The sequence below is a fragment of the Silene latifolia genome, chromosome 10 (assembly GCF_048544455.1).
Source record: "Silene latifolia isolate original U9 population chromosome 10, ASM4854445v1, whole genome shotgun sequence".
Classification (NCBI taxonomy): Eukaryota; Viridiplantae; Streptophyta; class Magnoliopsida; order Caryophyllales; family Caryophyllaceae; genus Silene; species Silene latifolia.
In genome coordinates, this window is record NC_133535.1 from 673,835 (window position 1) to 687,894 (window position 14,060).

General features: G+C 34.3%; 2 protein-coding genes and 1 long non-coding RNA gene across 3 annotated transcripts; 2 read left to right on the forward strand and 1 right to left on the reverse strand.

The window, feature by feature from the left end:
- Nucleotides 1–1,600: 1,600 nt before the first annotated feature.
- Nucleotides 1,601–2,955, reverse strand: LOC141604595 (uncharacterized). Its single transcript, XR_012526174.1, has 3 exons — nt 2,637–2,955; nt 2,066–2,541; nt 1,601–1,948 (listed from the first exon to the last, which is right to left on the reverse strand). It is a non-coding gene; the product is annotated as an uncharacterized LOC141604595 (long non-coding RNA).
- A 6,272-nt stretch (nt 2,956–9,227) lies between these two features.
- On the forward strand, nt 9,228–11,371 carry LOC141604597 (cytochrome P450 81Q32-like). The gene is made up of 3 exons (XM_074423014.1): nt 9,228–9,318; nt 9,515–10,458; nt 10,572–11,371. The coding sequence occupies exons 2-3, from the start codon at nt 9,547–9,549 to the stop codon at nt 11,190–11,192; spliced, it is 1,533 nt and encodes a 510-aa protein (XP_074279115.1). The 5' UTR covers nt 9,228–9,318; nt 9,515–9,546; the 3' UTR covers nt 11,193–11,371.
- A 301-nt stretch (nt 11,372–11,672) lies between these two features.
- Nucleotides 11,673–14,053, forward strand: LOC141604599 (GDSL esterase/lipase EXL3-like). The gene is made up of 5 exons (XM_074423015.1): nt 11,673–11,933; nt 12,655–12,785; nt 12,931–13,164; nt 13,276–13,531; nt 13,753–14,053. Exons 1-5 carry the CDS (start codon nt 11,903–11,905, stop codon nt 13,938–13,940), a joined length of 840 nt encoding a protein of 279 aa, XP_074279116.1. The 5' UTR covers nt 11,673–11,902; the 3' UTR covers nt 13,941–14,053.
- The last annotated feature ends 7 nt before the right edge of the window (nt 14,054–14,060 follow it).

Genomic DNA, 14,060 nt, shown 5'->3' on the forward strand with positions numbered 1-14,060 from the left:
ATTCTTTTTTCTTGAAGTTGGCAACAAGAATATATAATTTGACTGTGATGAAACTGGGCCAAATTACCAAATTGGTAAAAAAAAAGTAGGGGTTAAGTGACAAATTGGTAAAAAAAACTTAGCAAAGTGACATATTGGTAAAAAAAAGTTGATGGCAAGCGACAAATTGATAAAAAAAACATTTCCGAGGACAATTTGACGGAAATTTGGTAAAATAAACATTTCGGAGGACAATTTGATGAAAATAAAACATTATTTAGACTAACTTATTACCGGATTGTTTCTACCATAAAACCGTCTTATAAAACTTTCAAATGGGTCCATCTACTATTTCGTATTCTAATTCCTCCGTAAATTCCATTTCGCTAAATACTTAGGTTGATTCATGACCTCATTTTGACATTTAAAAAAAAAATCTTTCGAATTAGATCAACTTTAGAGTTAACTTTCAGGTCATGTTTGCCTTTTCAAAGTCTAATAGTTTGTTTGGCTAGACAAAGAGGAAGGACATGACGGATTGGCAGGAGGAATGGAAAAAAAATTAATTTACAGTGTGAAATGCTAGGTTTCTCCTCCAAATACCTTCAGTTTAAACTTGGCCCAAAACTTTAAAACTTATTATGTAATGTCATAAAATCGTCTATTCTTTATTTAACAAAATCGGGCAAAATCGTTGAATCATGAATTTATTACGTTTTATGGAGTATATATCTTTGTAATAGTAAGTCGCCTGCGATTTAACAACAATAGAATAATAAAAATTCAATCTAACATTTAGTGACTTATTCGTGCCAAGTTTGGAAAATAAACAACGAACATATGTCCATTATATTCATAGTAAACATTTTTTAGTTCAACCCCATTTACGCAATTATCTTATTTTTTAACTAAAAAAAATAATAATTTCACTATAATTGTAATTTTTCAAGAGTTAAAAATTTATCATTTCATATTTTTCAACATAATAAAATTCAACATAAAGAAAAAAGAAAAAAATAATGACTATATTTCATCATGTTTTTTGCCGAATAAACGTAAATACTTTGACAAACAATGATAAAAGTTGCTTTAAAATAAAAATGTTTGATAAAAAATGTTTACTTATTTGGAAAACAAATTCACGTTAAATAAAAAATATTTATAATATTACCGTGTTTTATTTTCAGTTAAATTATCCTTGGAAACGTTTTTTTTACCAATTTGTCACTTATCATCCACTTTTTTTTTACCAATTTGTCACTTTGCTTAGTTTTTTTACCAATTTGTCACTTATCCTCTACTTTTTTTACCAATTTGGTCATTTAGCCGGTGAAACTGGCATGTGTATTGTGTATGTATGTGTTGTCGTGGGTTGAAGGGTTGTGTGGCAAACAAGATGATGAGTTTTTTTATCGATTGAGGTGGCATGTGGGTGTATAGGCTCATTTGGTATTTCATTCATTGTTTATGCAGGTAATAGTGTAATACTGCCCATGTTGAGTTTTTAGATTCTGGATTGTACATTCATTAGTAAATACATGCTTGAGTCCTAGATTTGTCATTCAATTAAGTTGCTATCTTGATGGATATTTTGAGTCAGGGCCGTCTCAAGAAAAGTGGAGGCCCGGCGCAAAAGAAAGAAATGAGGCCTAAAATTTACAAATCAAATAACATTTATATAAAATATTAATGCAATCTACAAATTATTTGAAAAGCGACTCTTTCGCGTAGTTTTTCGTCTATAATCCAATACATAATTCAGCAAACCACCACCAATCCAATACAGTAAACTACTAACAAAGCTAGATAGATAATCAACCTAAACTATAATCACCTTTGATACAGCCCCAGGTTGAACCTTGTTCAACACATTACAAAGGATCTTTCGACGGCTCCGCTGGTAGATCTTTCGCAACTACTACTGCCACCATCTTCCCAAGCCAATTGAATGCTTCATATCTCCTTAAAGCTATATACATACATAATTCAATCATCAAAACCACATTTTTTGCATTAATCACATTTTCAAAAAATTACACCAACTAAATTTGAATGCACAATTTTTTTAAAAAAGAGAGAGTTGTACCAGCTTCCTCAGCTCTTCGGGAATCTAAATCAAGACGTCTAGAGGGACGATTTTCGTGCTGTTGAAGAACATCTTCAACTACTGAAGCTACACTAAACGACAACGCTTCACTAGCGTACCATAACTCTTCGACACTCGATTAAATTTAAATTTAAATTCAAATTGAAAATACATACAAATATTCACCAAAATGGAATTATCCAAAAATCATGCTGAAAATAAAATCTGACTAAAAAGAGGAAAAAATCAAAATAATTTATCAAGTGCGCCTTTTTGGGAATGAACTAACTGTTCTATTCGCTTCTTTTTCTTCCGTTTTTCGGATCCAGAATCAAATTTTCTTATTCTAGGTAACATGATATTAGAAATAGAGATATGTAATGAAATAAAACAACCTTATTGATGCCGGATTCGAGCAATGAAGTATTATATTCACATTTTACCGCCCGACGATCTCCGACACCAACTTCCAATACCTGCAAATGCATTATCATTAAATTCATTAATCATTAACATTATGATTGAATACATTAAAATTCATCAAAATTAAGAAGAAATATTAGTATATTACCAATTTCGTTTGAATTCAAATGTAAATCTGCGATTTTTGCCAACAAATGAAACTGACAAAGTTTTGATTCTAATAGTTTTAATTGAAAACTTGAATGATTTGTGAATAATTGATTTGGAATAATCATCCTTAAATGATTAGAAAAAAGAAACGTTAGATAGGTTGAAGATTAAGGAGTAGATTTAATATTTCTGGGAAGGTAAATAATTTTATTTGGGGAATGATTAGATTTAGGAATTGATTTAGGTAAGTAATTGGAATTTGGAGTAGATGTTACGGTGCTCCTTCAATTACCAGCTTTACTCTTTGTTTTTTGTTTTTTTTGTTTTTTTTTTTTCAAAATTAGTATAACCCTGAAGTTTGGGCCCCAAAAATTTGAGGCCCAGTGCAAGTGCACACAGTGCGCCCATAGTTAGACGGGCCTGTTTTGAGTGAACATCTCCCACCTATATATTGCTGAGCATGGCAAAAATCTGAATAACATGAAAACCAATGAATTAGCGGGTGTAATACTCATATCGTGGCTGTTGTTTTATAAAACCAAGGACTAACGATTTTTTTTTTATTTGTATATAGGTCATGGAAGGTTTTCGTGCTATTGATCGTGGCTGTTGTTTTCTGGATATCCTCATATCTACTCTGTTTTGGACGTGCCCTTGAAATCACACACACACCCCAAATGGAGGATTTGGGATTACATTACGTCTGTGATTTTTCTTATCGATCATGTGGTGTCATTTAACACACCTTATCTTGACGAGAACACAAACGTAAAAGTTCTTAATCGTTTCATGATTTTCAAGCATTATGTCAGTTTATGGACAGTGATAGACTTCTTTGCTAGTATTTCAATCTCCACTGTTCTCCTTGTACCGTTACCAATCCATGCCAGCAAACAAATTGTGTCAATGGGTTGGACTTCAGTACGGTTAGCTCTGGTTAACAAGTTGTTCTTAATACCAAAAAGAGGATTATTCTTGATCTTTGTAAGTATTCTCATTCCAACAATGTTATATTACAAATTTAATTGACAACTTTGGATAATTAGGGTTTATAAGTGTGCTAAAAGAATGAGCTAAAAACATTGATTGATTTTCATGTGCTATTTTACAATTGTGCTGATTACCCTCTTTTCAATCCACTCGATAGGTTGCTCTTTTATTTACTAGCAAGAAAGAATCCAAATGTAACACACACGTGAGTTGACCTTGAGAAAGTAGAAGCGGATAATGAAACGGCTTGGATATTCACCTACGTCATGTCATTTTACTGGGCAACCACGAGTTTCACTACCGTGATTTATGGGGATATTCATCATGTCAATATCAGGGAAATGGTGTTTTGTTGTGTGGTGTTGCTCTTTAGTGCATGTATATTTTCATATGTCTTAAGTGGATTTATGGATCTAATAGTGGCTTATTGCAAAGTTCAAACATCCCCATCCCCCTTACTACTAAGAGAATAAAATTCTCTTAGTTTTCCCTCCAAATGCTTCTATCTAAATAAAGAAACAAGTAAAATTTCTTTCTTTAAACTATTATCCTTTCATTAAAATATAATCTTATAATTAAACTTTAATCTTATAATTAAATTCAAAATTATTATTTTTTCATCAATAAAATTCAATTGATGTTAAACTATAAACTATAAGTTGGTAAATTTTTCATTTAACGCAATAATAATAACTTTAGAGAATAACTTGGCACATACTAACCATTAACTTTATGATATAAAAAATCATTAAAATAATTGGAGAAAATTTATAAAATAAAATCCTTAATTTTATGGCAAAAAAAATATATAGATTTCATAAAAATACCCCTTTCATAACTTTAGTTTTTCATAATAAATAAAACCCTAAAAAATAACTACTCTATATATACCGCGCATTGTGCGGGATCTATACTAGTTTGTAAGTACATTCGTAATGAATTTACTCTGTTGGTTACTTTGTGATGTTTTTATCATTTTAATTCCCAAGTTTATTCACCATTTATATGTTACTGTATATGTTAAAAGGTTTGTGATGTTTTTATCATTTTTAATCCCAAGTTTATTCATCATTTATATGTTACTGTATATGTTAAAAAGTTAAGCGAGGTCAAATCAATGCTGTGAGAGAATTTAGCAATGCCAACTCTCTGTCCCGAGATCTCAGAGAAGAGATGATCTCTTATTTGACACACCGAGGCATAAGGGATGATGAAGTTAACCAAGGATTCTCAATCCTTTCTTTGTTTTCAAGACAACTCTAATCAAGGATTAAAGCAGCTATTTTCACTAAGCATCTCCAAAGTTTAACTCTATTTAAACGATTATTTCATGCCTTTCTGTTTCAATTGGTGAGTTCTTTTTTTATTACTTTGATTTAATGACTTGTCATTTTATCTTTTGTTGGATAGATCTGAAATATTTTTTTTTGAAAGGTTGTTGAATTAGAACTTTAAACTTTCAAAAGCAATGAGGTGATTAATATCGCAAATGAATTTACCGATCAGTTTTATATTCGATGGTGAGACGAAATTATCCGAGAGATTCACCAAGCTAGAGATCTTGGAGTGTGTGGGGAAGTTGGAGTGTTGTGTTTACAACCCCAAACTTTTCGAGCTACAACATCTTTCATCTTGTTAAGCATACGTCGGAGTAAACTTATGTGTTTATTGGAATTCCATGGGAGGGAGCACAATATATTGTTGGGTAATGTATTGATTTGAATTCTTACCAATGACCTAAATATTTTGGTAACTTATATTCTCCCTTTTTTGTTTTCAAATAGAAATAAAAACAAAGACTATTTTTTTTCTATGTCTGTTTTTATATGCTAATAATTTTTATTGTTGTCGATAGTATCATGCAAACCTGAGTTTACGATCGCATTGGGTCTGAAAGACAAAATAAACTCGTAAGAAAAAAAATATTATTAATCAATACATATATTGTCATAATATATTTATTGTTATGTATACGACCACAATTTGCTAAAATTTCGCCACGATTTATTAGTAAATTGTCACGGATATTGCTAAGTTTGTTAGTGTTTTGCAACGGTTATTGTTATTATTGGTTTCTATTTTTTTTTTATTATACTCCTTCCGTCTCCATCATTTTTCTACCTTTTATTATTATTTCATTAAAAACAACCGATTTATGTAATTGATTCAACCTGAAAGAAAATTTTCAAAATAGAAACTTCTATATTTTTATTCGTGAACTATAATTCAAGATAGATTAAATGATTAACATTGTTTTGAAAAAATGCGGTGAGAAATATAAACGCTAAAAAAAATAAATGATGATTTGTCAGTAAAATTTGAGAAAGATGAAATGGGTAATGAAACTTAGTTATTCCCCTACACAATGTTATTCTATTGGTCGACAACTGGTTTCACCACAGTTGGATATGGTGACATTCATCCGGTCAATTCCATAGAGATGGGGTATAGTATTCTGGTGATGATCTTTAATACCTGTTTGCTTTTCTATGTCTCGGATGCGTTCTTGGAGTTAATAAAGGCTAATGTCAAGGGTAAAACACTCGTATGTGTTCTCTAATTACTTTATTAACAATGAATTTACTCCATTCTTCATTCTAATTCATGAAGTTTTTATCACTTTTTGATTTCAAGTTTGTAGAATGAATAATAGAGTATACAGGAGCGTAATAGATGAGTTCATCTTCTTTTGCAAATATTCTAGAGCATGTGCTACACCGAGGGCAATTTTCAACCTCAAGTTCCAATCAAGACACTTATGATTGTCTGTAAAATTTACATATAAGATTACTACCAAAACCAAAACACATGAACAAACATAGGAAAACAGACCACACACCATACAAATAGTCTTCTAAAAAACCTCCAGGCACATACTCATAAACCAACAATCTCTCCCATACCGAGTAGAATACCCAATCAACTTGGCAAGATTTGAGTGAATTGCTTGGCTTAGTAGCGATACAAGAGCCACAAATTCTTCGAGAATATGAGGTACAAACACCCAAATATTTTTAATGGTAAACACCTACAAAACAAAAGATAAAGCTATAAAAATCAAAATCAACCTTAAATCCAGAAATGACTAAAGCATAACTGAATAAAATTTGAATGGGGAAATATGCTGTGATATTTAACAAATAACCTCATCAGTATCCACCATTTTCCCGATGAAAAATTGTCCCAAAGAATCAGCACCAATGCAGCGTTCTGATAGGAAGCCTTGTGTCACATCGGCGAGACATTGATAGTTAAATTCACGAAGGCAGGGAACCTTAGTCTGCTCCAATAGCGGTTGTGAGATGTCGGCCACATAGACATCTCAAAACAAAGCAAAGTGCAAACAAAATTAACTAGTTAGTTAGTGACTGACGAAATATAAATGCAAACAACAGCCGAATAGCATCGCATAAAACCGCCAAATGACACGCAGTTAGCTCATGAGCTCAAGTATGATAAGAGAAGGAACTTAGCATGCATAAAACCGCCAAATGACCCCTTTGTCAAGTGTAACTATTACTCCATCCGTTCAGGTTAATTGTTGTGCTTTGGTTGTTTTGGCACAAAGACCAAGGAAAGAGGAATAAGCCAACTACTAATTAACAAGTGGAACAAATTGAGCGTGAATGATTAAATTGTTCATCAAAACTGAGACATCCCAATATAAAAAGGACAACAAGTAGAGGGAGTATAATATATTGAAAATAAATAAATAAAATTACCAGTGGTGGTTTTGGTGTCTGCTCTTTTCTTCTTATGATCAGAGCGTCTTCTTAATTGAAGCAGAAGATGGAGAAGGGACACCAAAACGGAAGCGACAAACAAACCAGAGCAAACGAATGACCGTATGAACAGAAAACACTCCCATAACAACCAGAATCCAAATTGTTTTTAGAGAAAAGCAAATATTATAATTCAGATTCAGATTCTCCACCAGATAATCCATCTCCAAATTTCAAATTAATTAATGCTTTATACGGAGTAATTAATTGAGATTATCAGGAATTCAGTGAGGCGCAAGAGTTGTACTCCTTCCCAGTCACTATAATGTTCCCTCTTTCCCAAAACGGATTATTCAACTAATGTTCCCCTTTCTATTTTTAGAAACTTTTACTTTTATTTTATTCATTCCTCTCTCTCCTATCACCAAACCCCACACAACTCTTTTACTCCTATTTTATTACTTTTCTTTATGTTTTGACCCCACAATTCTTTATTTACCTACTAATAATTGATCCCCCTCTCCTATCACCAACCCCACACAACTCTTTTACTCCTATTTTAATACTTTTCCTTAAGTATTGTGCTCATATTAAATGGGAACAATATAGTGACTGGGAGGGAGTATTAAGTTAGGATTCCCCTTTTCATTGTAGGAAGATAAATAAACAGAGGGGGGTCTTTGATTTTGTTTCTGCATCGGTTCACTCTTCAAACCCGATACTTGTACGATTTCTCTTCATTCAATTTCACCCAACATAGGAATATATTATACGGAGTATATAGGATGCAGGCATGCGGCACCTAATTTTTTTTTTTTCGGGTTAAAAAGATACACCCATCTTAAAATATTTATTTATTATATCTCTCTCTTTCAAAATAAAACATTTTTTAGAGCGATTAGGTATAAGAGTCGGGTTAAGTTAAGAGTTCTTAGATACACCCATCTCACTCTTCAGATATTAAAGTATATTGAAAATGGTTACCAATGAGTTTAGTTTGTTATTTTGAGCCGTTAATTTATTTGGAGTACAAATTGAATGAAACAAAACTCGAAAGAGTCGAGCTAAGCTAAGAGTTCTATTCTAGCAAAATTAAAATCGGATTCTCAATCTCATTGACTCGATTCAGTTATGTTTACTTTTTTTTTTTGGGATATTCTACGGTGTACTCTCGTGGTTTTCGGTTTTCTACGTTGTACCCCTCCTTTTTTAATATTTTATAGTGTACCCCTAAACTCTATACATTACTCTATACCATGACCTTATTCATGTCATGAATCATAATAGATGTTCTTACTAATAGTTGGTGCTTATTAAAAGTGATTTGTGATGTTTCTCATATAGAATTGTGATATACAATTAATAAGTCAGAATAAAGGTCAAAGTACGGTCGTTTGATAGTGATAAAGTTAATGGAGAGTTAAACGAGCTTATGATAGAGAAATAAGTAAGAAGTTTATGGGTACAATGTAGAATTTAAAAAAAATGAAAGGTACAACATAGAAAACCAAAAAATTCAAGGGTACACCGTAAAATATTTTTTTAATTTTTTTGAAAAAAACCCAGGAATTTAGTAATCATTACGTAAATTGGCTCAAAAGCAAAGTTACAATGTCCAACAAAATATCAACACCCCAAATAAGAGGCACCCACGAAACAAAATGTGCTAATCTATGTGCTACCCTTTAAACTACGGACGAACGAAATTAAAAGAAATAATAGTCTCAAAAACCAATTAATTAGAAGATGCAAAAATGAGTCTTTCCCAAATATGCGGTTTATAATGGTTTTTGGTAATATTTCAATTTGGACAGGGTTTGCTATTATGAAATCAATAGTTGAATTGAATTGGGAGCCAAACTTAAGGAGGTCCGTCCAATAATCATATCCAGTTAGTTATTAGTTATTCTTATCTTCCCCGCTGCATTTCTACTCCACATCTTGTGTTCTTTCAAAGGCTCCACCCAGGTATCTATTTTATTGATTTACTAGTACTCTCTTTTATTTCCAATTAATTTGGGAGTTTAGTCTATTACTCTTTCCGTTCGCTTTAATTCCGTACGTTTGATTAAAATATACAGTACAGTATGAGTTTTATTCATTCATACAGTCATACAGTTGCTGCTATATTCATTCATACAGTTATCCTCCCTTGTTATTTCAGGCACAGACAGACAGACAGCATAAGCAAATTTAATGGACTTGTATTACGTCTCCATTTTATCCACCTTTTTACTAACGCTTTTCTTCTTCGTCACTAAACATTATTTACCGATTAAAACTAGACACGGAAAATGGCCACCTGCACCGCCTTCACGCCGTATCATAGGCCATCTCCATCTAATTAAACAACCCCTTCATCGCTCCTTACAACAACTCTCCTCCACCTACGGCTCCATTTATTTTCTTAAACTTGGCTTCGTCCCCACTGTAGTCATATCTTCTCCAAATTTAGTGGAAGAATGCTTCACCAGGAATGATATCATCCTAGCCAATAGACCACGTCGTCGTACAGGAAAGCACCTTAATTATGATTGGACTACCCTTGGATCAGTCCCGTATGGCCCACTGTGGAGGGACCTTCGTCGTTTAGCCAGTCTTGAGCTTTTCTCAACTGTCAGGTTGAATATGTTGTCTGAAATAAGAGCTGAGGAAATGAGATCACTTGTTAAGGGATTGTTCGTCGTAGGGAAGGAAGGATGTGTTAAGGTGGAGTTGAGGCCGAGATTTTCAGAGTTGACATTTAATATTATAATGAGGATGGTAACAGGGAAGAGATACTTTGGAGGTGAAGTAGGAGTTGAAGAAAGCAAGGTTTTCCGGGATATTGTGAGAGAGGTGTTTGAGCTTAGTGGTGCGTCCAATCCAGTGGATTTCTTTCCGTTGTTGAAGTGGGTTCCGTTTCAAAAGATGGAGGCGAAGATGCTGGCTGTCAGGAAAAAGATGGATGCTTTTCTGAATGGTCTAATAGAAGAATGTAGGAGAATTCGAAATGATACTAGTGCAGACGAAGGAAACAACAGAAAGGCCATGATTTACAGGTTGCTTGATTTGCAGGAATCCGACCCTTCTAATTACTCTGATCAGATCATCAAGGGAATCATAATGGTATGCTATGTTATTTCGACTCTTCTTTTTGTGCGGTTGGACCCTTTTCCGATAAGTAAATGAGTATGTAAGCTACAAGTTAATTATGTTTTTTTTGCTGGAGATGAATGCAGATAATGGTAATAGCAGGGACAGACACATCAGCTGTTACAATGGAATGGGCGCTATCGCTGCTGCTCAACAATCCTGATGTACTTCAGAAAGCAAGAGTAGAAATAGACAGCATAGTTAACCATGAACGATTAGTCGATGAGTCTGATCTCTCTGAGCTTCCTTACATCCACAATATCGTCAGTGAGACGCTAAGGCTCTTCCCAGCTGCTCCACTTCTCGTACCACATGAGGCCTCGGAGGATTGCACCATTGGCGGGTACAATGTCAACAAAGGAACTATGGTGCTAATCAATGCTTGGGCAATTCATAGGGATTCCGAATTCTGGGATGACCCCTTGAGATTTAAGCCCGAGAGGTTTGAGGGTTCGGACAGTGAAACATTCAAGTCAAGGTGGATTCCATTCGGGCAAGGGAGAAGATCTTGCCCCGGAGGAAACCTTGCTAATAAGGTAGTAGCACTGAATTTGGCTTCCTTAATCCAGTGCTTTGATTGGGAGAAGATTGATGGGAAGAATGTGGATTTAGATGAAGGTTTTGGTCTGACCATGCCTAAGGTTAGGCCGCTTGAAGCAATTTGCAGACCGCGTAAATGCATGGTTAATGTCCTTTCTCAAATATGATGGTGCATTTTCTTCTACTGTAACTTGAAGAGCCATTTCGAGTTTATTATTTCCGCAAATGGCCTTTCATAGTTTCATACATACAATAGCTGTAGTCTTGTTTTATACTCTTTTAAGTGTATCCATAACCTGTAATTTCCACTGTCATTTTACCAAATAAAGTGTAATTTCTTACAGAATACCAAGTCTAAGAACTTCCATACGACTTTCAATCGTGTTTATATTTCAGATATATGTTACTTTTCGACTAATAACTTAGAGTTAGTGACTTGTTGCGAATTTCTTCCCCCTATTTTTGGAAATTGCTTCAGTTTTCATAATTCTCTTCCCAATACTCCGGAAAATGGGACAATTCCGAGAGTAGGAGAGAGGCTGTGATTGCTATCTAAGGAGAGTTCTCAAGGCCTGACATCACTGTAACTTCATTGTACAATTGCTAATATTTGCTTGTTTTGATTAAATTATGCCTGGATATTATAGCTGCTAAAATGCGAAAGATGTAGAAGGGCTTCAATCTTGTTTTGGAACAGTATACAACAGCTTCAATAGGTCTGCATATCAATAAGGTTTCCTCGTCGAGGTAAACGAACCTAACCCCTTACTATTTATTTAGTACTGTATTCTACTGTCAATTTTCAATTTTCATTGTAGTTTTAGCATTAGTCTTGCGATGCTTTAATTCTTTTGCGACGTGATTCTCCTGTTACAAAATGCAGATATTGCCTGTTTCTTTGCCTCACGGCTAAATGTTGTTAGGAAGAAAGTGTAAACTAAACCCAATTCACGGTCAACGTCTCAACGATACAACTTCCAGAACAAAAAGCATGTGAACAAGTACGACAACCCACTCTACACCCTTCACGATTTTAAAGACCTGACGGTATAAATTAGAAGAATGCAAACCACATGAGAAAGAGCTGCTATGACTGACCAACTTTCCAACTAATTTTCAAGAAGGCACTACTAATGCATTGTTTCATGCACTTCCTTCTGTGAACATAATCACTCAATTCTGTAGTTAAATAACAGCAGGTGAAGGGAGGGGAGAGAAGGGGAGGGCAAATGGGATATGGGTGTTTGGATAACAAAAATTATGAAGGGAAATGGAAGGGGAGGAAGGAGGGAGATGAAGAATGGATGGAGGATTGAAGGATGTTGGTGGTATAATTAGAGTTCAAATAATGTTTTCTTTCCAAATCTTGCCACCCTTGGAAAGATTATAGTTTGTTCTATAAGAGGGAAAATAAGTCCTCTCATTTCTCTCCCCTTCCATTTCCTTTCTCCCATATTTTTTATCCAAACAAAGGAAATTAAATCCCTCCCTTTCCCTCCCCTCCCCTTCTCTCCAATTCCTTCAATCCAAACGGACCCTTAAAGATATTAGATCACAGGGTCAGCTCTGCTACTCTTCCCCACTGTATATGATCTGATCTAGCTTATTATATATGTGTTTTTGCCACAGCGGAGTCTCTAGGTATTAAGAAGCATGTGCAGGCATATCTGGACCCAAGTTTACGAGTACAGGATCTTGTCACTGGCGTGAGCTTTGCATCATCAGGTTCAGGATTTGATACCATGACATCTCATCTTGCAGTAAGTCCTATACCATATGCATTTAACATTTTTGAATGATTTTGTTTTGCACATTAAAAATTTAACCCATTATGATCTGAATAATTTTGTGTAAATGATCATTTTATTTACGCTGCTCATAAGGGTAATTGATCATTACTTGCAGTCAGTGAGATCATTGGACGAGCAACTAAAGATGTTCAAAAAATACCGTAAAACAGTAAAGTCACTTGTTGGAAGTAGTAAAACTGATTTTATCCTTAAGAATAGCATCTTCATTCTCGCAGCTGGGAGTTGGGATCTGGCAAATACTTACTTTGCCTTGCCGTTTAGAAGAGTACAATATGATGTTGATTCTTACACAACCCTCATGCTTAAGCACGCTAGTCATTTTCTCAAGGTAATCAAGCTTAGGCGGAACAATAGTCTAAAATTATCTACGTCTCTTCCAATAACTAACCAGTACACATCTTACTTATGTATCTAAAATCTAAATGCTATTGTATTTCAGAAGCTGTACAGATCAGGGGCTCGGAAAATTGGTGTGAGCAATGTACCACCCTTGGGAAACATTCCATTAGCAAGAACACTAGCTGGTGGTATAGCTAGAGAAAGTGCCGAACATTACAATCATGCAGTTCAAATGTTTAACACTAAACTCAACCTTGAGGTCCAGTACCTCAACCTCAGACTTCCTCAAGCCAAACTGGTCTACATTGACCTTTATGGTATTATGCTCGATATTTTAAACAACAAAACTCAATATGGTACGTCGTGTCATTCCCTTATTTTTTTTTATCCATCTATTACTCGTTAAAGCAACAATCAGTCAATGTAATCCCCTCCCAACTGTAAACATTTTTTTTTTATAGATCTGCCACTGCCTCTGCCCGAAAAGGACAGACACGTTTTGAGGCACTGGGCGATCTTGTGCCTGAGTTATGTGCATTGATAATCCTTAATTAACTAAATTTGGTAAAATGAACAGGATTTGAAGTTAGTGATAGAGGATGCTGTGGATCGGGGCTAATAGAGGCCGGACCTTTATGCAACCCGTTTTCACAGATATGTGATCCTAAGAAGTTTGTATTCTGGGATAGTTATCATGCAACGGAGGCAGTCAATAAGATTTTTGCTGAACGAACTCTAGAAAAACACTTCCCATTGTTCTTCTAAATTCACCCTCAGCTTTTTAGACTTTACATTGTACTTTATAATAATCATTGATATAGATATGCCCTTGTAACTGATGCACAGGAAAATATTCAATAAAGGGTTTATTTATGCTATTGTTTT